The sequence below is a fragment of the Dipodomys merriami genome, unplaced genomic scaffold (genome assembly GCF_024711535.1).
Source record: "Dipodomys merriami isolate MVZ:Mamm:240054 unplaced genomic scaffold, mDipMer1.0.p SCAF_19, whole genome shotgun sequence".
Taxonomy (NCBI): domain Eukaryota; kingdom Metazoa; phylum Chordata; class Mammalia; order Rodentia; family Heteromyidae; genus Dipodomys; species Dipodomys merriami.
This window is the reverse complement of record NW_027203270.1, coordinates 10,642,772-10,668,121: the sequence shown is the minus strand read 5'-3', so window position 1 is coordinate 10,668,121 and position 25,350 is coordinate 10,642,772. Positions and strand designations below refer to the sequence as shown.

General features: G+C 52.7%; 4 protein-coding genes across 4 annotated transcripts in view; 2 read left to right on the top strand and 2 right to left on the bottom strand.

Annotated features, from left to right (window-relative positions):
- Psmd11 (proteasome 26S subunit, non-ATPase 11) overlaps positions 1-5,159 on the top strand; it is a 40,664-nt gene extending 35,505 nt beyond the window's left edge. The window contains exons 10-14 of the mRNA XM_070027223.1: positions 2,151-2,276; positions 2,727-2,762; positions 3,010-3,061; positions 3,335-3,477; positions 3,597-5,159. Coding sequence (XP_069883324.1) covers positions 2,151-2,276; positions 2,727-2,762; positions 3,010-3,061; positions 3,335-3,477 — 357 coding nt within the window. The 3' untranslated portion in view covers positions 3,597-5,159. The remainder of the gene's footprint in view (positions 1-2,150; positions 2,277-2,726; positions 2,763-3,009; positions 3,062-3,334; positions 3,478-3,596) is intronic.
- Positions 5,160-9,789: 4,630 nt separating this feature from the next.
- Positions 9,790-11,013, bottom strand: LOC138830507 (basic proline-rich protein-like). The gene has a single exon (XM_070026889.1). The coding sequence runs from the start codon at positions 11,011-11,013 to the stop codon at positions 9,790-9,792; it is 1,224 nt and encodes a 407-aa protein (XP_069882990.1).
- On the top strand, positions 10,498-14,772 carry Cdk5r1 (cyclin dependent kinase 5 regulatory subunit 1). Its single transcript, XM_070027222.1, has 2 exons — positions 10,498-10,599; positions 10,894-14,772. Exon 2 carries the CDS (start codon positions 11,012-11,014, stop codon positions 11,942-11,944), a length of 933 nt encoding a protein of 310 aa, XP_069883323.1. The 5' UTR covers positions 10,498-10,599; positions 10,894-11,011; the 3' UTR covers positions 11,945-14,772.
- Positions 14,773-15,888: 1,116 nt separating this feature from the next.
- The window catches only part of Myo1d (myosin ID), a 303,418-nt gene continuing 293,956 nt past the window's right edge, over positions 15,889-25,350 (bottom strand). The window contains exon 22 of the mRNA XM_070027221.1: positions 15,889-18,220. Within this exon, the coding sequence (XP_069883322.1) occupies positions 18,064-18,220 (157 nt within the window). The 3' untranslated portion in view covers positions 15,889-18,063. The remainder of the gene's footprint in view (positions 18,221-25,350) is intronic.

Sequence of the window (25,350 nt, the reverse complement as noted above, 5' to 3'; positions counted from 1 at the left end):
CCTCCCCCCCCACACCGACATTGTAAAGCTGGTTTTGACATGACATTTTGTACTTCTCATTGTTGCAACAGGTCCACCTGAATCCTTAAACGACTTGTTTGTCCCCATCTCCTCCACATGTTATACTGACATCAAATATAGTGAAAGCGGGGGTTACACTGTGGGGGAGGGACATACAAAGCAACAAAGAAATAATCTTATAAATGCGCCATGAGACTCTTATATCCAGTAAACCACTCAGAAAACCTGAAGTGGTGCTGTGGCTTAAGTGGTAGAGCACTAGTCTTGAGATGAAGAGCTGAGGGACAGCGCCCAGACCCAGAGTTCAAGCCTCATGACGACAAAACAAACAAACAGATAAAACAAAAAAGAAAGAAACTTAGATCCTAGCTACTCTGGAGGCTGAGATGAGGAACAGAGTTGGAAGCCAACTTGGGCAGGAAAGTCTATGAGACTCTTATCTGTAATTAACCACCAAAAAAGAAGTGGAGCTATGTCAAGTGGTAGAGCACTAGCTTTGAGCACAAAGGTTGAGGGACAGTACCCAGGGCCAGTTCAAGCCCCAGAACTGGCACCCAAAACAGACAAACAAACATGATCTATCAAGAACAGTGTAAATGGATTTAATTGAGACTAGGTCTCTGATTTGTTGTCAAGATTTTGCCGTCTTTGTGAAGCATTCTTGCCTATTCCTGCCTCCAAGTAAGACGTAACAGGAATACTCAACTACTTGGTCTGAAGTGTCTTCTTCTTCTTCTTTTTTTTTTTTGCCAGTCCTGGGGCTTGTCTGGGCTCTGTCCCTGAGCCTCTCTGTGCTCAAGGCTAGCGCTCCACCACTTGAACCACTGCACCATTTCCACCTTTTCTGTGTATGTGGTCCTGAGGAATCGAGCCCAGGGCTTCATGCATGCAACCACTCTACCACTAAGCCACTCTACCACTAAGCCACTCTCCTGGCCTGTCTGCTTCTTTTAATAACTTAGTCTACAGCTAATGTGAGGCTAGGATATTCAAGCCATTACTGAAGGTAAATACATCACATACACGTGTAAGCAATTTAAGTAATTTAATCCCAAAATCTGAGATGTTTGATGTAATAATTTTATTCTAAATGGTTCTTTTGAAAAGAGTTCTATGTTCAGAAATTCAGGTAACACTAATAGCAAACAAACTTGGAATATTCTGTATTTTATTTTACCAGAGCCATATTTTATATTATTTATTTTTTGGGGGGGGGGTCCAGTGGTGGGGCCTGAACTCTGGCCTGGGCGCTGTCCCTCAGCTCTACCACTTGTGAGCCACAGTGCCACTTCCGGCTTTTTTTTTTCCCTGCTTATGTGGTGCTGAGGAATCGAACTCAGGGCCTCATGCATGCAAGGCAAGCGCTCTACCACTGAGCCACTTCCCAGCCCTTATTTTATTTTTTTAACCAAACTTTCCAAGAGCTAGTTGTATAGTTAAGTAAGCATTTCCCATTGTGTAACCTCAGGATTCTTGAAAATACATGCTGAAAAATGCTTGCATAATTAATTTGGCTTAGAAGTGGAGCTGTTCTTGGCATTTACATGATTTGAACTGTTGACATGAGAGTTTTGGTGTTGTTGGGGTTTGAATTCTGGCATCATACTAGCTAGGCAGGCATTCTATCACTACTAAGCCGTCCCTCCTGATATGAATGTTTTGGACAAAAATATGGTGGCTCAAGCTTTTGAGGGCGCGCGCGTGCGTGCGTGCGTGTGTGTGTGTGTGTCAGTGTGCTTGCTAGACAGGCACTTTACCATTTGAGCCATACCTAATCCCTCCTAAGTTCTTGTCTTTTTCTTCTAATTTCTGTCATGACAAAAATATGGTGACTCAACCTTTTGAGGTATTTTGTGTGTGTGTGTGTGCATGTGTGCGTGTGTGTGTGTGCGTGCACACACACACGTGCTTGCTAGACAGGCACTTTACCATTTGAGCTATGCCTAATCCCTCTTAAGTTCTTGTCTTTTTCTTCTAATTTCTGTCGTGGCTTTTATTTCCTTGAATTTCCTAGAACTTCATTCAACCATGTAGTTAACAAGGGCCAGCAGATTGTTCAGGAAGATAAGACTTTAATGTGTAATGTGACTTTAAAGTGTACCAGTTTCTGTTACCGGCTCTTTTGGCAGGCTCTGACAGACTACCGGGCAGAGCTTCGGGATGATCCAATCATCAGCACACACTTGGCCAAGTTGTATGATAACTTACTGGAACAGAATCTGATTCGAGTCATTGAGCCTTTTTCCCGAGTACAGGTAAGACTTCCTAAGGACTCTTTCTAGCATGGCCTTCTTATTGTAGGCACCTCCCTTTCTGTATCTGTCCGAAGTAGGAATTGACTTCCAAGGGTATGCCTGGTGGACAAGAGGCCAAAGCTTGGTCTAGTTTTAATAGGAAACGAGTCGATGCCAATGGGTAGAAGCTTGTGAAAAAGCCTTTGGCTTGGGTTCTGAGAATTCTCTTTTTACTCATTGCACGTGCGGTAAGCTTTTTCTGTATTGGGTATGTGGGGCAGGAATGTGTATTGTGTATAGTGCTGGCCTGGCAAGTGGAGAGCATCATCCCAAGCATGGGGCAAGGAAATCTTGACCTTTAACAACATTCATCAGGTTCAAGAGAGAAATTATTCTGTTCCCTGCTTCTCTTATTTGAGGTTAAAAAAAGTTAAACTTTCAGTGTTAGTGTCTCTCTGCCTTTCCTTTTAGATTGAACACATATCTAGCCTCATCAAACTCTCCAAGGTAAGTAGTTTTCAGGCCATCTGGGTGGTGGGGGAAGGGTGTGTGTGTGGCATTTGCTCCTGATAGACTTACTAGGAAGTTTCCAGGCTTCCTGGTAGAGAATGGGGAATGCGAGCTCAGCTGAGTTGCATTATTGCTGTTTTGTTTCCAATTCATTTGCACTAACACCTTTTCTATGAAGCTTTCGTCTCAGTGTGATCTCTAACTAAGGGATACTGGTCCCTTTAATCATGTGTTTTGGTTTTAGGCCGACGTGGAAAGGAAATTATCACAGATGATTCTTGACAAGAAGTTTCATGGTGAGTCGTAACAGTCATACTGGCAAGTGGGCTGTGGTGATGGTTGGAGAGGTATAGCTTTAAAAGCAGCTGTACCTAACATAAACCTTTGTTTCTTTTGATTTGGGATCCTGGCCTCCTTCCTTGTGATAAGTGAAATAAATGTACTAATGAGACAGGGAGAAAAGTCCATTTTCCTTTTCTGGAGAAAGTGAGGCAGCTAGGAATCTTCATAATTGCTTTTTTTTATGCCTAATTTCTTCTTTGTGTGGATTGCCCTTGTGTTTCTTGCAGGGATTTTGGACCAGGGGGAGGGTGTCCTGATTATTTTCGATGAACCCCCAGTAGATAAAACTTATGAAGCTGCTTTGGAAACAATTCAGAACATGAGTAAAGTAGTGGACTCCCTCTACAACAAAGCCAAGAAACTAACATAGGTGAGTGCTGGCCCGGGGACCCAGGCACGGCAGCTTTGTCTTCTGCCTGTCAAGACTACAAACCTCCTCCTGGTGTCCTCCTGGCTTGCCGATTGACACTGCTCTGTCTTCTCTTGCAGAGTTGGATCTGTAGCGGTCCTTTGGAGAGTGTGTGTGGCGGGAGAGTGAAACCTTGGGGGAAATGCTAGGAGATTTTCTTTTTTTTGTTCTACTTTTCGCTCGGAAAGTTTTTAAACCCTAATTTGGTGCATCTGTATTCCAGCCGATAGGTGTGCCAGTTTTCATGTAATCTTTACTGGCCCAACTTGGGAGTGGGGAAATTGCTTAAAAAAAAAAGAAAAAGAAAAAAAAAAGATTATTCTAAATAAAAGGAAAAAAGGCTTACACTACCTAAAGCTGTGCTCTCTGCCTCCTGGGAGAGGGCCACAAAGCCAGGAGCCCTGCCAACCACTGGGGTCCTTACCTACCTGCTGGTGTCACCTCTCCTCCTCTTCAGAATTGGGTGTTTGCTGACCATCAAAGGCAACGACTTTTTATTCTGTTTGTACTGAACCAAAACAAACAACTGTGTATAGACTGCTGTTTTCTTTTTTATTTGAAATGAGGCATTTTGGTGTTCTTTCCTCTGCCATTTGGCCTGTCTACCCTCCCCCCCGACATTGGTTCCAGCAGACTAGCCGAAGGTCCTGCCGCCGCCGCCATCGCCGCCGCAGCAACAGCAGTACCTGCACGGCTCTGCTCCAACCTGTGAAGGAACAGGGACACGGCCAGGAGCTAGTGTCCACCACGGCCACACGGAGAGCAGTGTGGGCCCTCAGCCCCCAGGGGGCCTGCTGTGCATGTGGCTTTTTTTTTTAAACATAGTAACTAGATTAGATGTCAGTGTTTTAACTGCCCCTCTTCTCTCTACTTTCCTGTCCTCTTCTGCTCTTCTCTCCCCTCTTTCCCTCTTAGCCAGGACACCATCTCCTCCTCCTTCTTCCCCTTCAGAGGAGTCGGGCTGTCTTCATCCGCTTCTCTCCCTCTCCCACTCCTTCTCTCCCGCTGTTAGATGGGGTTATTCCTTTTTTAAACAGTGAACATTGGAAATGAGACTGTGGGGTGTTCTTCCCTCTCCTACCCTTGCTCCTCCCCCATTGGGGTTTTGAGCAACTTCTTGTCCCCCACTCCCCTCCCAGGGAACTTCTTTATTTACCTCTTAGAACTCAAATGGATGGGAGGTAGAGCACTGTATTTCAGCATGCTTTGTTTCCTGATGCGATTACATAGCAAGGCTTTGATGCCACTTGGGCAGGTAAGCTTCTGCACTTTTGCTCCACTATATTTTCTTCTCTCATCTTCGTCTTCTCTTTTTTTTCTCCCATTCCTTCTGCCTTCTTCCTGCTGGTCTCCTTTTCTCTTTCTTTACTGTTCTCTAATGATCTTTCCAGGTTTTCCTAATAAATTTATATTTTGTAAAAGGATTTTGTTGTACCAGGTTTTGCATCTTCTCTGAATCTGACTGGCTTTAATTTTCCTCTCCAAAATCAGGTTTTTGTTCTCAACATCTCTCCCCATCATGTCCAGTCACTGTTTTGGTTTTGGCACCATCAATATCAAATGTACAAACGGTTCTTGCTAACCAACACCAGGTATATCTGATGTTCAGATGAGTTCCAATAAAAATAATTTTTTTTTCAAAAGGTGTCCTTTTCTTGAGTGTTGTTGGAGGGTTTCTAAAAAAGTTCAAATAGCTCTCTGTGGCCCAACAGTATGTGAAGCTCTCTCAGTGGGCCAAAGCGCTCTCATTTGTGTTAAGGGAGTAGCTGAATTTGGAGTTCAAATTTGGAGGACTTTTGGCAGGAAACTTGGTCTGTAAGGTATCTTTTTCCAGTGCTGTGTGGGCCAGTTAGGATCTGTGGATTTGGGTGGTGATCCTACAAGTCAGCTTCCTCAGCTGTACAATAAGGAAGGTGTTCCTATGGTAGGTTATTGTGATGTGAGGGCCAGATGAAGACATTTGCACTTCCTGACAAGTCAGCTGTGGTTTAGTTTGGTCTCATTTTGGAATCTTCAAATCTGCTGCTCTCAGACCCCAGGAATGTGTCTTCTGAGGGTGTTTTGGGGGCCTGCCAAACCTCTCTTTAGTTTAAGCAGTTCTGCTACTCAGTTTTAGCCTTGTGTTTCTGTATATAATTTTACTTGCAGAAGTTTTACTTTTACAAAGGATTAAAAAAACAAAACAAACTTCATAGTGTCCTGGAGCTGGAGTGGAGGGGAGAGGATTTCCTACATTTAGGACAAGCTTGAGGGGCCAAACAGTAATCAGTTCTTTTCTCTGCCCTTGTCTGTCTGATAGCTTCAGCTAGACCTCATTGTCCCTCATCACACGCGGCTGGCAGGCCCTGTGTGACTAGTTCACACGTGCTTTAAGCATACTCACAAACCAGGCTTTGGAGGTTTAGTATGAAAGAAGGTGTAAAATATCTTAATTTTTATATATGTTGAAATATTTGGGGTATATTGAGTTTAAGGTTAAATAAAATATGAAATTTACCTCTTTCCTTTCACTTTTATTTGGGTGCTGGTTCTTGGGCTTGAACTTGGGGGCTTGGGTGCTATCCTTGAGCCATTTTGCTCAAGGCTAAGTGCTGAAGGCTAGCACTCTACCACTTGAGCCACAGCTCCACTTCCAGCTTTAGTGATTCATTGGAGATAAGACTTTCATGGAATTTTCTTATCCAGGCTGGCTTCAAACTGCGATCTTCAGATCTCAAGCCTCCTGAGTAGCTAGGATTACTCGTGTGAGCCACCAGTGCCTGGCTCCCTTTTACCATTTTAATGTGGTTGTTTGGGAATATCCCATTACAACAGCAGTTGTGTCATTGTATCTCTTCAAAGAGCTAGTCTAGGCATCACTGAGCCAGTTGGCCATGCATGAACTGGTTCTCTGAGGGTCTCCTTTAGGTACTAATCTTCATGGTGCCAGGGCTTGCTTTGGTGCTCTGATGCCCTGCTGTGTGCTGGAGTTATGTAATCTGTGCTACCCAGATGGGCCACTAGATGCTGCTCTGTTCCCTAGAAGAACAAAGGCTCAGCATGGCTGTATTTGGAACCCTTTCTAGAAGCTGGAACTGGTTGCTGCTTTGGCCTTCCTGCCTTAGGGTAGCATGGGAAATGGGGTGTGCAGAGTGGGAGATTTTTGCAGGAGCATCTGAGCCCATCAAGGCAGCTAACTAGCATGCTGGTCCTTGAGGCAGCTGGAGATGGGCTATAGCAGAAGTTGATGGGGTGGGGATTGGACACCTTCCCTAGAGCTGATGAAGAGAGTGGGGAAGAAAACAGCCTGCATCATTTAGCTGGATCTGCCTTCTGGCTTCTGGATTCTTCCTTTTTTGACAGATTGTTGCCCTTTGCTTGACAGTTGGAACAGTTACGGGAATACAGAGGTAGTGGTGAGTGTGTGCAGCAGAGCTATGGATGCCCTTAGCCAGGCTTAGCAAGTGTGTTCTTGTACAGTTCCTTCACAGCCTCCTCTTTCAGCAATAAAAGGCCGGCAGTCCCTTCTCATTCTTTTTTTTGGTTGGTCATGAGGCTTGAACTCGGCCTTGGTGCTGTCCCTCAGCTCTTCAGCTCAAGGCTAGCACTCTACCACTTGAGCCACAGTGCCACTTCTGGCTTTTTTCTTTTTGCTTATGTGGTGCTGAAGAATTGAACCCAGGGCCTTGAGCATGCAAGCAAGTGCTCTACCATTGAGTCACCTTCCCAGCCCCTCTCATGGACTTTTTTGTCCAAATTGGCTTGCCTGTGATCCTCAAATTTCAGCCACCTGAGTAGCTAGGATTTCAGGCATGAGTCACCGGTTAAGGTTGTTTTTGTTTTTGTTTTTGGTCAGTCATGGGGCCTGGATGCTGTCTCTGAGCTCTTTTGCTCAAGGCTAGTGCTCTACCACTTTGAGACTCGCATCTTTCCTGCCCTGGTTGGCTTTGAACTGTGATCCTCAGATCTCAGCCTTATGAATAGCTGATTATAAGGACAAAACAAGAAGAGATGGGCTGGGAAAGGCCCATGCAAACATGTGCTGTGCTGCCTTGGGTTGGGAATCATGAAATGGAACCCACTGTCCACAACAAAGTGTAATAGAGTAGACATTTAGTGACCAAGCCAGGTGCTAGTGGTTCACATCTGCAGTCCTACTGAAGAGGTTGAGATTTGAGGATTATGGTTCAAAACCAGCCTGGGGTGGGAAGTTCATTTAACCAACAAAAAGCCATTAGTGGAACTGGCTCTCAAGTGGTAGCATGCTAGCCTTGAGCAAAAAAGCTCAGGAACAACACCTAGGCCCTGAGTTTAAGCTCCAGGACTGGCACAGAAAAAACAAAACAAAAAAAGAAATTCAGTTACTAGTAATAGAGCAGGCTTGGGGGTTTTTGTTTTGGTCTTGTGTTTGTTTTTGGTCAGTCTTGAGGCTTGAACTCAGAGCCTAGGCGCTTTTGCTCAAGGCTAGCATTCTACCACTTGAGGCATAGTGCTGCTACAGGCTTTTTCTGAGTAGTTGATTGGAGACAAGAGTTTCAGGGACTTTCCTGCCCCTGCTAGGGCTGGCTTCAAACTTTGATCCTCAGATCTCAGCCTTTTTTTTTTTTTTTTGGTCAGTTGTAGGGCTTGAACGCGGCTTGGGCACTGTCCCTCGGCTCTTCAGCTCAGGGTGAGCACTACCACTTGAACCACAGTGCCACTTCCTGTTTTGTGGTGGTTTATTGGAGATAAGAGTCTCATGGGCTGGCTTTGAACTGTGATCCTAGATCTCAGCTTCTTGAGTAGATAGGATTTACAGGCGGGAGCCACTGGAGGGAGTGCCACAGGCTTAAGCTTTTTTTTTGGGGGGGGGGGTCCGGTAGTGGGGCCTGAACTCTGGGCCTGGGCGCTGTCCCTCAGCTCTTCAGCTCAAGGCTAGCGCTCTACCACTTGAGCCACAGCGCCATTTCTGGCTTTTTTTCTTTTTGCTTATGTGGTGCTGGGGAATCGAACCCCGGGGCCTCAGGCATGCAAGGCAAGCGCTTTACCACTGAGCCACATTTTTTCTTTTTTAAAGGAGTGGAGTTTAAAACTTGGGAATTTATGTGTAATATAGGAAATGGGAAACATTTAACCTCTGCTTAGCACTAGACTTGAAAGGCATACATAAGACAATGTGTGACTTATCAGGCCAATTAAAGGAGCTGGACTCTCCATTAGGGGGCTGGAGGAACAGGTTGGCTTTCAGCTCTGCCTGAAGGACCCTAAAATGACTTCCTGCTCCTTTGTGGGAAAGAAAGAGTGAGGAAACTCCACTTGAAGAAGAGGTATGGTGGCTGATTGTTGGCCCCCTACCACTTGGGCCCTCACAGGGCCGAGAGGGGGTGGGACCTTTAAGTATTAGGTCACGAAGCCCCACCCTCATGCTTTAATGTAATCCCCACCTGGGTGGGTAGTTATGAGTGGGTGGACACCTGGCCTCAGACTTTTTGTTTACTCTGGATCTTCCACCCTGAGTTGAAGCCTGAAGGCATACTCTGCCACCGGATCTTGGACCTCCAGAACCGTGAGCTACACAGAGCTATTCTCTTTACAGATTATCTGGTGTAAAGTGCTATGTTTGCGAAATTAAAGCTGTACTGTGAGGGACATCTGAGGCAGGGGCACATTGAGCTAAACTGGTCTCCGCCTGCAGTGGCCTTACCAGTCACTGCCTGGCCTCCCTCTGAAGGACCTTGCCAGCCCTGTGGTTGTTGATGGGAGAGAGCCCTTTGGTAACAGAGCAGTGCACTTTCCACCGTGGTCAGGAAGGTCTCCAAAGCTTTCTGTTGTCACTGCTGCCAGAAATCTCTGGTGTACACAGACTAGCATTTTCTGACTTGGTGGCAGTCCTGAATGACATCAGACTCCTTTCCTGTCCCCCTGGCCAGATTGGAGCAACTGGACATTCCGGTGGATTGGCGTGGCCAGTCTTTTGGTTCGAAAATGGTCATCTGGATTAAGGTTCGGTTTGCTGCTTGTCCCGTGTTTGGGTTAGGTTCGAACTGATCTCCAGAATCATGCCAAAACGAACTAAATACTCGAGCAGAGGCCTTTGCAAAGGATCCGGCTGGATTCGTGTCCGTGCACGCAACGACTCTAACCGGAATCCGACCTGGCTTGGACACCGAATTTTACATAGTAATGTCACCAGCCTGACGTTTTCCAACTGCATGTCCTTAAGGGGGGGCAGTGTTTGATCCTGAGGGCGGGGGGCTGCGGGGAAGCGCGGCGGCTTTGAGTGTGGGCCAGGGAAGCCTTCAAGGTCGCACGGGTTCAGGGCCGCCCCGCCGGCCCCAGGGGTGCGAGGGAGCCCCGGGCCGCCCTCCTTTCCGGGCTGGTGTGGGGGCGTCGACCCCCAGCCGCCTCGCCGACGCTCTCTCGGGTGGGGCGGGCGACGGCCCCGAGCGCCCCGCGGCCCCAGCTGCGGGCGGGCGGGCGGCGCGGCGGGAACAAAGGCGGCACGTGTCTGGGCGGGGCGGGGCCGCTCCTCGGGGGCGGGGTCGAGGAGCGGCCCCGCCCCGCCGCGTCCTGCCGGAGAGCTCGGCGGAGCAGTGTCCCGGCTGGGCTGCTGCTGGGCGGCGGCGGCGGCGGCGCGGTGCGGACGCGGGCGGTGCGGGCGGTGCGGGCGCCGGCGCGGGCGGTGCGGGAGAGGGCGGCACCCGGGGGGGGGGGGGCGGGCGCCCCGCCAACGCCCGAGCCGCCCCGTAGATGGGGTGCGGCGAGTAAAGGCGCCTCCGGCTCGCGGCCGCGTCTGCCGCACCGTGTGCGTGGCTGGGACTGAGGACGCCGTGGCCGTGGCTCCGCGGCGACACTAGGCCGTCCGGGGCCGGCGCGCGTGGACGGCGCACGCGCCCCCCCGGGAGCGAGCCGCCGGGGCGGGGGCGCGAGCGCGGGCACGAGCGCGGCGGCGGAGCGCGGGCGCGGGCGGCCGGGCGGGGGGCGGGCCCGCGGCGTCTGCAGAACCTTGGACAGAAGCTCCGGAGCCGCCGCCGCCGCCGCCGCCGCCGCCGCGCGAGCCCCGCCGAGCCCCGCCGAGCGAGACGCGGCGCGCATTGCGGAGGGCCCGGAGCCGTCGCCTGCCCGGTAAGCTTGAGCTGGACGGCCACTCGCTGTCCCTCGGGCCGGGGCCGGACCGGGGGTTGTGGGGGTGGGGGGTCGAGGCGGGCTCCGCAGCCGCCTCTGCGGGTGCCCGGGCCCCACCCGGCTGCGCCAGGCTCGGGTGCTGCGGTGGGGACGGCCAGGCGGCGGGGGGCGCGGAGCCCCGGGGAGGGCCCGGCGCTTTGCCGGGGGAGAGTCGGGCCGCGGAGGCGCGGGAGGGGGCGCGGGGCCGCGCGGGGGCCCCGCCCGGGGCTGAGCACCATCTTGTTTTCCACGCAGATCCGGAGGGGCCGCGCGCGCGCGCGTGGGCAGCGCCCCCTCCCCTCTCCCCGGGCCGCCGCGGGCTCGGTGAGCCGCCGTCCGCCCCCGGCCGGCAGGCTGGGCGCGCAGGGGCACCATGGGCACGGTGCTGTCCCTGTCCCCCAGCTACCGCAAGGCCACGCTGTTTGAGGATGGCGCGGCCACGGTGGGCCACTACACGGCGGTGCAGAACAGCAAGAACGCCAAGGACAAGAACCTGAAGCGGCACTCCATCATCTCCGTGCTGCCCTGGAAGAGGATCGTGGCCGTGTCGGCCAAGAAGAAGAACTCCAAGAAGGTGCAGCCCAACAGCAGCTACCAGAACAACATCACGCACCTCAACAATGAGAACCTGAAGAAGTCGCTGTCGTGCGCCAACCTGTCCACGTTCGCCCAGCCCCCGCCGGCCCAGCCGCCCGCGCCCCCGGCCAGCCAGCTCTCGGGCTCCCAGACCGGGGGCTCCTCCTCCTCCTCCTCCGTCAAGAAGGCCCCGCACCCCGTGGTCAGCTCCGCGGGGACGCCCAAACGGGTCATCGTCCAGGCGTCCACCAGCGAGCTGCTGCGCTGCCTGGGCGAGTTCCTCTGTCGCCGGTGCTACCGCCTGAAGCACCTGTCCCCCACGGACCCCGTGATCTGGCTGCGCAGCGTGGACCGCTCGCTGCTGCTGCAGGGCTGGCAGGACCAGGGCTTCATCACGCCGGCCAACGTGGTCTTCCTCTACATGCTCTGCAGGGATGTCATCTCCTCCGAGGTGGGCTCGGACCGCGAGCTCCAGGCCGTCCTGCTGACCTGCCTGTACCTCTCCTACTCCTACATGGGCAACGAGATCTCCTACCCGCTCAAGCCTTTCCTGGTGGAGAGCTGCAAGGAGGCCTTTTGGGACCGCTGCCTCTCCGTCATCAACCTCATGAGCGCCAAGATGCTGCAGATCAACGCCGACCCACACTACTTCACACAGGTGTTCTCCGACCTGAAGAACGAGAGCGGCCAGGAGGACAAGAAGCGCCTCCTCCTCGGGCTGGATCGGTGAGCGCCGGAGCCCACGGCCTGGCTCAAGGATTCCATTCACTTTTAAAAATTTATAACTGAGACAAATCAAGTTCTGTGTACAGTATGTGTCTAGCGAAGCCACCGAGGGCCTCTCTCTTCCTATAGTTTTCTCCTTGGGTTTTTTGTTTTGTTTTTGGTTGTTGTTGTTGTTGTTTTATCCCTTCCTCCCCCCCCACCCCCACCCCAGTCCTGTCAAGGAGTCTGGGGACTTTTGAACTCATGAACCTTGTGCAAAGCCAGAGGATGCATTCAGAGCCATCCTGGCCGCAGACCTCTCACTCTGGGGAGCTCGAGGGACTGTCCCACCCCCTGACCACCTGGGGCCTTGTAGGATCCAGGGTGGGAGAGGCTGCCCACTGCTCTCAGGCTGGGCTGGGCTGGAGAGAGGGGCCTCTGGCCCATGGGCCCAGGAGAGGAGTTGGGATTTCTGGTTGGAGGCCGGCCCTTTCCTGAAAGGCAACTGTTTTGGGTGATTCATTCTCCCAGGGGCTTCTGGAGACAGCTGCCCTGACTAAGCCTTGAAGTGGGTTAGGAGGCAGGATGTCCACCGCCCTGGGGCACCTTCGATCAGGAAGGCTGAGCCTGGCTCATGCAAAGCGTATGTTCCATTGTTGACCATGCTTGGCCCTAGTTTGCGGTCTCCTCTTTTAGGGAGAAAGGCTTTCCTTTACTGGAATCGCCTACCTCTTTTCTCCTCGTCCACTGTTCCCAGCTTCCCACGCTAGTTAGTGTTGGTCCATGAGCTGGTTGGCCTCATTAGATTGTATCATTTTGGGTCCCAGCTAAAGGTGGGGTAAAGCTGGGATGGCTCCTTTCGTGGGTGAGTTTGTCATTTGAATAATGCAGCTTAGTCACTGTGGGGAAAGCCAGGACAGCAGCAGGTGCCCGCTAGCCACAGCCTGCTTTTCAGGCTGGGAGCATCTATGCCTGCAGTCAAACCAGTGCCCACCTAAGTGCTAAGGCCTTTTGCTGGTGCACGGGACATTTGTCCGGCAGGGCTGGGGGAAATAAGACCACGTGAGGGGTGATGTGGTAATGGTATACTCCATCCCCACCTTTGTTAATTTAAAGCTGTTCCCAAACAGTCCAGTTTCTCCTGGACAGGAAGCCTTGCTCGGCATGGCTCAGCTGAATCTTGGAGACTATCACAAGATGGAGTGTGACTCCTGATTGTTCTGGAAGTGTGGCAGTTTCACTACTCATAGCTGCTGGTTTTGGTGCCCAGCTTACCTTAGTGGCTGCAGAACACATGATGTGGACTTTACAGACTTTGTTTTTGTTTTGTTTTTTCTTTATGTTATTATTATTATTTTTAATTGGCAGTGCTAAGGTTTGAATTCAGGGCCTTGCACTTGCCAGGCAGGTGTTTTACTGCTGAGCCACACCTCCAGCCCCCAATTTTCTTTCTCCCAGACTGGTGGCTTGGAGAGGTTCAATAGAAGGGCCCCAACCCAGCTTTGGGGAACAAAGGACAATGTGAAGATGCTACAGGGGAGTCTCTTCCAGTCCAGTCCCTGGGGATTGCTGGAACTGGGGATCCGGGTGGGTTGGCAGAGGTCATTTTACATAGGAGTAGGTTTTAGGTGGCTAGCAACTTTCTACAAGCACTACTGAAATCCACATAAAAAAAGAGAAAGCTGTGAAATTGAGGCCCTCCTGGCCTGGAGCAGAGCCTTTTGGCCCAGTGTTCCCAGGATGGAGAAGAGGTCCTGCCCAGGCTGGAGCCTTTCCCCAGCTGCTGTGAGGCCCATGCTGAGCCAACCGGGATGTCAGATGACCCTCCGCAGAGCTGGAAGGCCTGTGGCCACTGGTGCAGACTCACCGCAGCCTGTTGTCAGATCCTGCTGCCATATGCGACCTGAGCTAGGAGCTCCTCAGGAAAGCCGGCCCTGGTGGCATGGGAGGAGCTTTGGCTGAACCTGACCTGGAACTGTGCCATTGGGTTGCATCCGCAGGAATCCAGTTTGGGGGTCTGTTTCCTTCTCTATTTCTTATTTTTATTTTTTTTTGGAGAAAGTGCACATTTCAAGAGTGGCTGGGGACCAAGGAAACAACTTCGTCGTTCCAGCCATGAGAGGCCTGTGGGTCCCTCCCCACGCACTGGTCCACCAGTATTGTGTAAAGGAACAGCTGACACACTCGAGTGTCCAAGCAATGAACCCATCGGACATGCTGCTACGAAGACTACTTTTAGAACAACAAAAAAAAAAAAAAAAGGAAAAAAAAAACTAACGTACAAAAACCCTTTTATTCTTTAATCGTTGCTTTTACAGTGATACTGTGCATGCAAACCAGGAGCATTTTGTGTCTTAAAAATAATCTTAGAACAGATGGCTGTGAAAATTACACCCATGCAGAGAACAAGCCACAGGAATAATAGTTCAGGATTTGGTTTTTCTCTTTTTCTTGTAAGCCAGAAGGGTTGATATATTCTTTCCATGCAGTTATTAGAATTTAGTTTTGTTCCAACAGTTCAACTTGGAATGAAAAGAAAATGTGCCATTTTCTTCCCTCAGAACTCTTCATAGCTGTGTATTTGAAAGCGCTAATTATACACATGTGGTGTATGTTGGTTTTTTTTTTTAGTGCAATTTCTTCTGTAGCTATTCTTTGACCAAACTGTGGGTATTGTTAATATTAATTTATACTTGTCTCATTTTGTATGTATGTGTTGTGTGTTTGTGAGGATGTGTGGTTTATAATCTGACAGTCATGAAGCTCAGTTTGGCTGTGATTTAATTCCCTGCCCCTTATTTTTATTTATTTTTGTACTGTGCTGATTCAATAAAATGCACTGACCATCCATTACATTGAGCTTTTTTTGTGGGTCTGTCATTTGTAAGCAGGCCGGAGGCATCTTTAATACCCGGTTCATACACTCAGAACAAATTGGATTTGTGTTGTGGGGACAGTTGGAGAGCAGGCCGAGTACACTAAGGTGGTTTAGGAAGCAATGAGGTTAAGCAGGCTTTGGTTTAGTGGCTGGATAGGTGCTCCCCAAAGGCTCTTCATGGAGGCGAATGGTGGGCATCTGGAACCCAGGAGGGTCAGGCCCTGGCCTGGCTGGAGCAGGCAAGTGGGTCCTGCATGGGAACCCAACTACAGGCCTACCGTGTTGAGGCTCAGTGCCCAGGCTGCTGCTCTCCTGTATCCCTGGGCCTGGCCCTGCTCAGCACTCATTGGCTAGGAGCTCCTAGACCAGCAAGGGTGGACTGATGTCCATGTGGTCCAGCCCTGGGACCCAGGTAAGCGGCTACCCAGCCCATGAGTATTTCTAGGTGTGGTCATCCAGGCTGGCTCATCGGGGATCTGTGTCCTAGAAGTCTGCTTGCCACCAACTTCAGCCACAGGGAAAGGTTAGAGAGGATGTGCTTCTCTGCTGGCCCTGGGCCCTACAGTCAGGGCTGTCACCCTGTGATCACAGCAGCGTCCACAGGGTCACAGAAGGCACAGCTGTGTGCACTTTCCTGCCCATGACTGGTCAGTGCCCTATAGCCGCTGAGCCCTGGGTGCTAGGGTGAGGGGGGGGCCCTATGGTTCCCTACTAAGGCCCCCCTGCAGATTTTGAGAGCTGGCTCCCCCTTTCTCCCTCCTTTTCAACCAGCCATCTTGCTAGGAGGCTGTCCTGGCCTGGGACTTCCGCCAAGGGGCTCTGTGCCTGTCCTTTATACACATGTGTTCCTTTCACTGAACATGGCTCCTGATGCCAAAATGACCGTGTTTGGATTTAACCCCGTGGCCTCCTCCCCCCACCCTACTTCCACAGCCTGTTTTTCACTATTCAGTATTTCTGTGCGTAAGCCCCAGGCAAGTGAGCCTCCATTTTATATCATTGGTGTATAATTCTCCCATCATGTGGGATGACAGTTGACTTGAGATGAGTTAAGATTTCATGATTTAAATTAACGACATAAGTGGAACACATTTAAAAATAAGATTTAATGCTTTATTGCTCTTAGGTAAATCAAAATATGCTTTAGAAATAAAGTTAATTTAATGGGAAATAGGAATATATGCACCAAACCGTAGAACCGTGTTTAATTAAATCAAGGGGAATTCACTTCATTGCATACAATTACAGCATCCTCCTCCCCCTCGGCATGTCACCCTACATTCCTGACCCTTCATTTGTCACGTGCAGGTGTAGGTCAGTGTCTGTGGACGGGGCCGTCTGTGTCCTCTGCAGGAGCCCCAGGCTATGTGAAAGGGAGTGGAGTCCAAACCCTTCTGTCCACTTCAGCCTGACAGGCTGCCCATTTGGCATGAACTGTTTTGGTGTGCTTAAAACGTGAACCTGCATATGTTTAATGTGAAGCAACAGGTTGGGGCATGGGTGGAAAGGAGAGAGAAGTTCCAGTTAGACGGTTCTGCTAGTGTCCACCGGTGATTGGCAAGCCCACTATCGCCTTGAGACTGGTCTGCCGCAGCTCTGCGTGGCTCAGCTGGCTGAGCAGCCTTGGAGGACAGGATGTGGTCAGGATTCCTGGTTGTGAACTGCACGTGGTGCAAATGTTTGCGAGCCCTCGTCAGGGGAGGAGGGTGTGTATGTGAGAGACCCTGGGAGAGGCCAGGCAGCCCCCTGGGGTCCTGGAAGGCACCTGAGGTGGCACGCAGGCACTGGGGTTCTGCTGGTGGCGTCTGGCAGGAAGCGAAGCACACCTCAGCCCCGCCCTCCTTCTTAACCTTGCTACAAGCTCCTCCTGGGGCCTGGCCCTTGCTGCCTGCACTGTGTGCTCTCGGATTCTCTTTGTAAGACTCCCCACCAGCAGCCCTGTCTGGGCACCCCAGCTTCCACGTCTTCAGATTCTCAGCAGCTGAGGCCAGGGGAGGGAGGGTGTCTCTGGAAGGCTGCTGAAGCATGTTTTTTTTTCTGCTGGGCAGACACTGGCAAGTGGGCAGCACTCGGCTGGCAGAAGGTTCAAGGGCCAGGCTCCAGCAGGGCAGGTTCACAGCATAGGGTGGCACCCTGGCCTGGCCTGCAGTGCCAGGATCCCTCTCTCTACTGCTGCCTTGCTCTACGTCCTGCAGTTCCTTTGTGTTTCGGCCCCCGCCCCTGTCCTAGTTCTTGGGTAAGCAGGGAACATAGCTAGGGGAGTTAGAAGAAGAAAGCTGCCAAACCTAGTGTGCTGGCACCTGCATCTTCTTACTAGACATTATGGTTATAGCAGAAGTAATATCTGCTTTTGCAGACTGCAAAAGCAAGTGAAAGATGGACACAGGTTGCAGGTTACTTCCAAAATGATCCTTGAGGCCAGGCTTGGTAGCACATGTCTGTAATCCAGCAGAGGCAGGAGAATTGTGAGTTCAAGGCTGGCCCTGGGACAGTGAAGCGAGATCCAAAAAATACAAACGAAAGGACTAGGAGTGTAGCTTAAGTGGTAAAAGGTTTGCCTAGCATGTCTGGGGCCTCGAGTTCCACCCCAGCAATGGGAAAGACAATTCTTGGAGCATCATCATCACACTCTCCAGAGATGTGCCAGAGGCCAGCCCGGGGCCCTGGAGGCAAGGGGAGTCCCAGGGGCAGCCTCCGGGGGGAAGGAGAGCCGCTGACTGGGTGTGGCTGAGGGACTGGGTTTGCAGGTAAACGCTTTGCCTGTGGCTTTGGCTGACTGCTGGGGTATTGGAATTCTAAGCCAGGTCCTGGGGGCTGGGGTCCCCTTGGGGGTTCACAAGGCAGGGCTGCGTCCCTAGCTCACAGCCACGAGACCTCCCCGAGTCTCCTCGGGTAGTGTGACTTTGGCAAGGGAAACTGTGGCCCTCTCCAACTCCCCCCCCCCCCCGCCCGATGCTGTGGTCAGCCGCTGGTTGCTGGCCAAGGCCTACTGCCCTGACTTGGCCATTCAAGGAACACCCTGAGGAGAGGCATGTCAGCGGGGCTGTGATGGGCATCAGGGACTGTGGGAAGCTGAGATAGTAGATGGAGGCCAAAGGCAGAAAGCAGACCTCCTGGAGGCCTCCGGGGCGTGGAGTCTTGCGAGTGGATCTATTGGCATGGCATTAGTGGGGCTGCGGCGATCAGACCGGAACCTGGGTGCTGAGCGAGGGTGCGGCTACCTGGGGGCCGGGCTGCCTGCCCGGGGGGCTCCTGTGGGTGGGGTGTCAGTTCCCTGGCACGCTGAGGATGAAGCCCGAGCGGTTCTTGGTGAAGTCAGGCTGGGGCTGGTTCAGGCGGGTCTCCACGGAAACGGTGCACTTCTTCCCGTGCAGGCTGCACTGCACAGGGTTGGTGACGTTCACTTGGAGGTGGCGCTTTTCACTGGAAACCAAAAAGAGAGCGGGCCGGCGGTTAGCAGGCGGACTTAGAACTGGGGGCTGTTCCAGGGTTCTGCTGTTCGCCAGGCCTCCTGGGCTGGTCGGGGTTTGGCCTGCGTTCCTATGGGGGTCCAGATGACCCAGACAGATGGTGAGGAGTAGGTGGAATTGGGGTACCTGAGGAAAGCCTCCAGCCATTGGCAAAGCAGAGGGCTGGTGCTTAGCGCCAGAGACTCCGGGTCTGCAGCTGGATGAGGGGGGGTGGATGTGGTGGTGGCTGAGGATAGAGTCCCCTGGGCCTTGGGGGTCCTGACTCACAATGATGTCTCAGCTCTGACTGTGTCAGGAGACCCAAGTGAGAGGAATGTCAGCTATGAGCCCAGCTGGCCCCTGTCTGTCACCAAGCCCGGCTGTTGGGGGCGGCTCTGAACTGACCCACAGCCCTGTGGCGCTGCTCTCATCTTAGGGCTAGCGTTGGGGTTCTGCTGACGGTCCCCACAGTCCTGGTGGCTGAGGAGCTGGGACTGGGTGTCCATCTGGGTGCCACCAGGAAAGCCGTGCAGTGGGAACGTGGGGTCTCCCTGTCTGGCCCGGAGGGAGGTCTCGGCCAGGCCTTGCTCCCAGCCAGGGGCCAGGAGCAGAGGAGGCCCCAAGAGGGGCCAGCATGTCCTTGCTTTTCCCGCTGAGAATGCCCTGTGCTCCAGCTTCTTGCTTGGTGCGGAACTTATCTGCAGAGCTAAGCACTGTGGAGACGGGCTGGCAGCGAATGTCCACGCACACACAGCGGCCCACTCCTACACTGCACTGGACTGCTGGCCTGAGCTTGCGGGCGGAAGGCTGCTCTGCTCTGCGATTCCTTTGTTGTTCTCGGGACCTCCTATGGGGGTGTGGACAGCAAGTCCCCTCGAACACTTTGCTGGATTCAGGTAGCTCTGAGGTGAAGGGCAAACGCCAAGCTGTCCAGTCTGCACAGGGGTGAAGCCAGCAGCCTCTGGTTTGCACCAGGCCTGGACCAGTGACTCCTGGGCCCGCTGTACGTAAGGCACTGGCTGGCCTGGTACACAGCTGCTCAGATGCATGCCAACAGAAGGGCCGGCATGTGCAGTGGCTCCCCAAAGGTCAGCTCCAGAGGCTCCCTCGGAGCCCTGGGACTTGCATCCAAGAGTGTTCAGCGAGCACATCCCACAGCAGGCCCCAACATTTGGGAAGTGCTTTGAGATGCTGCTGGGGCTCTTCTCCCAGCCATTTCCTACCTGCTTCCCATTAGCCAGGATGCGGACACTGGCAGAGACCTGTGGTGATCACTTGTGGGCATTAGGTATCTAATACTTAATATCTTGTCAGCTGCTGCTAAAACCTTGGCTTAGGCAGCTATTTTTAACCAGAGTTAGACATAAAAATAGCAGAGCCTGTCAGAGGCAATGACTTAGGCCCTCTCTCATTCCCTTGGGAGTCAGGGCCACTCTGCAGGTATCTGTGTACCCCTGGGGATGTACTGTGACCTAGAATGGTCTTTGGGTCTCTCTCCACTGGGCTAGGGTCTTCTGGGGACCAGCCTCCATGGAGCAGTTGGCCTCCTGACCCTCTCCTTCCCTGAGCCCCACAGCCTCCCTTCCCTTGCCTCCTGTGGAGTGCGGGACACAATGTGCACACAATGAGTTCCGAGAGAGTCCAACCTCCCACGTTCCTGTGCTTGTGTAGTTATACACCCCCGTCCCAGCCTGAGAGTCAACAGATTGGGCCCTGTCCACTGCCTCTGGCCTTCCCTCCTTTTAGGCTGTGCAGCTCCAGGGTCTTATCTGCAGTCTTGTTGTTGGAGTATAGGTTGGTGGGAACATGGAAGGGGTATCAAGCACCCCAGGGGAACGACGCAGAGCCCTGCTCCGTGGCTCTTCTCCTTCTAGTTTGTCCCAGCCAGTGGGCACGTGGAGGAAGTACCGGCGGAAGGAGGGGACAGTCCCTGCTCAGGGAGCTTCCAGTCCAAGCAGCCGGCATAAACAGTGGCTGGGCTGGGCTCTCTCCTTTCCCCTCTTTCCCTGAGGCCCCCAGCTGAATGCAGGTCTTCCAGGAACAGCAGGAAGAAAGCACTGCAGGTGGCTCTGGGCTGCTCCCCTTCCCTCCTCTCCGGTGTCACTGTGGCTGCTCTGGTCTTGGGGGTGGGGGGAGGTTCCAGGCTGGCTCTCCTGGTGGCTGTGGGAAGGAGAGGATGGCTGGCCCAGTGCCCACTCAATAGGCTTGCTAGAGTGATTCTGCCTCCTGCCCTCCTGTGTGGAGGAGCCCCAGGCCAGCAGAGAGCTGGGAGGTTGTGCAGACATATCACAGGGGCTCAACCTCCCCTCCCCTCCCCTCCCTTCCCCTCCCAGTTCTGGGTCTGTAGCAAGCACGGAACTCCCACGTCCCAGCACGGCCCTCAGCAGAGAAGGAAAGGGAAGGGGAGATTGAGTGGCGTCCTGCGTTCCCTCTCCATCCATGTGCGATCTCTCCTGGTTGCTATGTGGTCTTGCTTTCTCTCTCCTTGCAGAGTTGGGGCTTTTTTGAGGTGTTGTGATGGGGAGGGGCCCGGGAGGGCTGGATTTGTGTTCTGGCCTTGTCGGCTCACAGTCGTCATAACCTGTTCAAGTCCCTCTCAGGCCCCTGCAAGTCCTTTACAATTGTCAAGTGCACATAAGAAATATTTGCTTTGTCTACTTTATGGTGAAGACAAATGGAGTGGGTTATTTCACCCATCAGCAACGCAGCCACCTGCCTTCAGCCTGTCATCAGCACTGTGCTGGGCCCCAGAGGACAGGAAACGCCAGTGTCCAGCCTGCCGCTCCGGCTCAGCGGGGTGGGGAGTGGATGTGGCCCGGGGCGGGAGGCTAGAAGCGCCAGCAGTGTGAAATGTGGTCAGTTGCTTCATAGAGGAAATGTCGTTCTTTCTCAGTTAAGTGCTAAGAACTTCCAAAAGAGATGGCTCCGGAGAGCTGTTATTACAGACTCCGTTTATGTTCCTTCCTTGTTTCCCCACAGTTCATGGACTAAATGGGCATGCCCAGTTGGCACAGCCCCTTCCTGGAAGTCTGGCCTCCTGCAGGCAGTCTGTACTGCTATTCCCATCAGACAAGCACACAGAGTCCGCACCATATGCATTGCTTTCTACTGTTACAAGCCACATTTCAGGAGGGCTAGGAGGCTCTCCTAGGGTCAGAGTGGGCCCCTGAGGGCTGGGTGACCACCATGGGGTAAGGAAGCATCCTAAATGAGGAGGACACATTTTCTAGGTCCATGCATGACAGTTATTCTAAAGGCAAAGTGGCCACATTGTCTTTGAAAGGGGAGGGTCCCAGGAGGGTGTGGCAAAGAACCATGCTACACTGTCACCTTCAGTGACCAGCCACCCTGGTTTCCCGCTCTTCTCCTTGGTATAGTGCTGAGCTGGTGTCCAGCCCAGATGCATGGCGCTGCTGGGGGTTTAGGCAGGAGGATGGCCAATCTGTTGTGAAGGGATCAACTAAGCAATGTCCAGCGGTGCCACCTATACACCATCCACAGACAAGAGAAGAAAATGTGGATTCGGCTTGGTGGTTCCTTGGTAAGTGAGCTGTGGTATGTCCATTCATTGCAATGTTACCATTCAGTTTCCCTGAGTGATTGATTAAGGAAGGGACATGATGCATTCTACAACAGAATGAACCTTGAAAACACTGTTTCCTGGAAGAAGACAGCTACAAGGCCACGTATTACGATTCCAATTGTATAAAATATCTCAACTGGGAAAATCTACAGGCAGAAAACAGGTAGTTGTTGCAAAGGGCTGCAGGGAGCGGGGCGTGGAGGGATGGCTTAGGGGTTATAGCTTTCCTTTGGGATGATGAGCATATTCTAGAACGAGAGAGAGGTAATGGTCACACAATGTAATGTCCTAATTAATATGTCATTCAGTGTTGTGTGGATTTTGAGACAGGGTCTACTTTATCCCATGGTGGCTAGGAAGCCGGGCACGTGCCATGGCCCCCAGCTCTAGTCATTATCCTCCCAAGTAGCAAGGATTCCAGGTGTGTGCCACCTGCGCCTGGCTACTGTAGTCCTTGTTTGTTTTTTTAGAGTGGGTTGATTTAGAGGAAAGAAGTAGGAACTTGACCTGAAAGCGTATTTTTGTCTCCCATTTCAAGTTCAAAGTGGCTTTTGGAGCTGTGGGAGGTTTAGGTGGCTGTTCTGGAAGTGGAGTGCGGCTCCAGCTGGATTCTAGGTGCTTGGTGACTTGGCTCTGGCTTGAACTTCACAATGCATGGGAGTCTTTAGAGAGCCGAGTGCTTCCCTCTGATGGTGCGCCAGGCCAGACGGCAGCTGCTGGTGGAGGCTGGCTGCACGGGGAGGGTCTTGCCCTGCCATCTTCTGTTACAGGATCTAGTAGCTCGGCCAACTGTGGAATTCAGAGACTTCAGTCTCCTGTCATCTGTCCCCGGCAATCACTGTAGGCAAGCAGCCTTTGTCAAATCACTTTCCTTCGAGCGTGTGGGTAAATGAGACCAGTGTGACAGCCTCAGGTCCCTGTGCCAGGCATGCACGGACAAGCCCTGCTCCCTGGACAGCCTGCCTGAGTCTGGGCTGGATCAGCTGGGCAGCACAGGTCTGTAGACCAACGCCAACCAAGCAAGCAGCCTGCGATACTGCAGGCAGCCCTGGCTCTGCCAGCAGCTGCCGTAGATGGGGCACTTGCTGTTCTCAGTAGCAGGCCAATGGTCATAGGGTTGATTTTGGCTCCCCTTGAAGGAAAGTGTGGTGGAGGTGGGGTGCAGCCTGGGGGCTCAATAAGCGCATCACTCGGGGTATGGTGAGGGCCTCCTGAGAACTCTGTGGCTGGCGCAACATGCTGTTGTGTTTGCTCACAGGATACAACAGGAGAAGCTGGCCTAGCACCCGCATGGGTGTGCAATAAACACATGCTTGCAACGCTGTGAACATGTCCTCGGTGTGTCGTGGCAAGCTGGAGCCAAGCCTGGGCTGTCTACCTGGCTGTCACTTGGGCCCGTGTGTGGGGACAAGCCCCAGGCTGAGGGGTCCAGCATCCTATCTTCGGATCCTTTCTCTTTCACCTCCGCTGAGGCCAGTCCCTCTGGTGACGTGGACCGCAGAGCCATCGCTTTCAAAAGTCCGCTGTGGGGAATGCTACGTCTGTTTTTGTCAGGGTTGAATGGACACTTGTACCACAGCCAATTTAAGTGAGAGCGCAGGGTCAGGGCCCAGGAGTGGTCGGCTGCACTTCCTGTCTACTGAGCCCTTTTTGGGCCTGCAGCTGGTAGGAGATGAGGCAAACAATTTTTGACTTAGAAAAACTAATTTTCTTTCTTTTTCTTCTTGAACTCTGGGCCTCATGCTCTGGCTCAGTGTTTTTGTGCGCTGCTGGTGCTCTACCACTTGAGCCACACCGCTAGTTCAAAATTTTCTTTTTTCCTATCATGAGAACACTGAGGTGTGCAGTAGCAACAGGGACGCCCTGGGGCCTAGGCCAGGTGGTGGATCTGTACCCACTCCATTTGTGTCTGTGACACTTGTGTGGAAGCCTCCCGTGGGAGACCCTGTCCTCAGGCCATCGAGTGCCACCCCTCTCTGCCCACTGGCTTTCTCTTGGCAGCTCCTCACGGGGCGCCCCGCAGGCCAGGCGTAATCCTCAGAGCATACCTGAGTAGTGCGCAGACCCAATCCCGGCACTTGCATGCCCGCCGCGGTGGTGAGTGCTCTTGTCCCATGCTGCACCCAGGCTCTGGAGGGGAGCCCTGCCAGCGGCTGAGGAAGTGACATCCAGACTCAGATCTCCAAATGAGGATGAATCTTGCAGGAGCATTTGTCTTTGTTTTCTTTCTCCCTTCCGTGTAGCTGTGCGTTCAGTTCTTTTCATTTGTGTTATCCCACAGGGGTGCCACACAGGCCCAGTCACTGTCCTCACCCGAGCATGAGACCCAAGGGCATGCTCCTGGCCGCCTCTTAGACGAGACAGCAGAGTCTTCACGTGTCCTCTTGGCAAGCCTGTGACAGCTGAGGCGCATGCTCATGGCGGCCACCAGGCCTGGACTTGGTGCAGTTTGCTCCTCCTCTTCCCCAGCCATCCCCTACTGCTGTAGCTAAACTGATTTCTTCCTTCCCTCTGCCCACACCCAGCACCCTCGTGTTGTCACCAGATTCCGGGACAGGTGCCCAGAGGCCTACTGCTCCTATGCTGTTCCCCCTGTCACCTCCAGATCCCCAAGTGCCTGGCCCCAGGGAAGCAGTGTTCACCCCACCATGGCCTCTGGTCCCGGTGAAGGACAGATGAGCTTTACTCATAAAGAATATTAAAAAAAAACCTCAGTGGAGGGCTGGGAATGGGGCTTAGTGGTAGAGTGCTAGCCTTGAGCAAAAAAAGCTCAGGGACAGTGCCCAGGCCCCGAGTTCAAGCCCCAGGACTGGTAAAAAAAAAACTCAGGGACATTAAAGAAAAGAAAGGATAACCTCCAGGTGGCAGGAGGATGGAGGACAGGGGACCAAAGCCGGCAGCAGGTCAGCGGAAGTGCTCACTTGAGTGGAGTCAGGGCCACATGTAAGGGAACAGGACTGGGCTCTGCAGATGACTAGTCCTCTCCAAGCTGTCCGGTCTGTAACTAGGACACCATTAAAGAAGTCTGACCTCCAGCCTGGCAAAGAATAACCAGGTGGGAACACAAGCAATTTGCTGTGAAAACCATAAACTCTCATCTCTCCTCATCCCTGACCTCGTGAAAAGCAAATCTACTGCAGATCACTCAGGGACACGGACGGAAGGGCTCCCTGCAAAGGAACTGTGGCCTGGTCAAGCGCAGAGATAATGAAAATACACTCCAAAGGATGGGGAGGAGAACCATCAGCAGAGACTTCCACGCCCAGTCAGTCGTCTGAGAGCGAGGACAAAGCAAAGACTCTAGCCACGGGCTCTGAAAGTGGACTGGGATTGGCTCTCATGGACAACCGTTATGGGACACAGCATTAGGGACAAAACTGGATTCAGAAGGAAGGTGTAACAGAGCAAGTAAGCAGGTAAACTGCACACACAGAGAAGTCATTCACCTTCACCACAGGCAATGATGTGTCACCATGACTGTTAGGATGGCAGGGGGAAGACAAGTGGTGTCCCAGTGAACA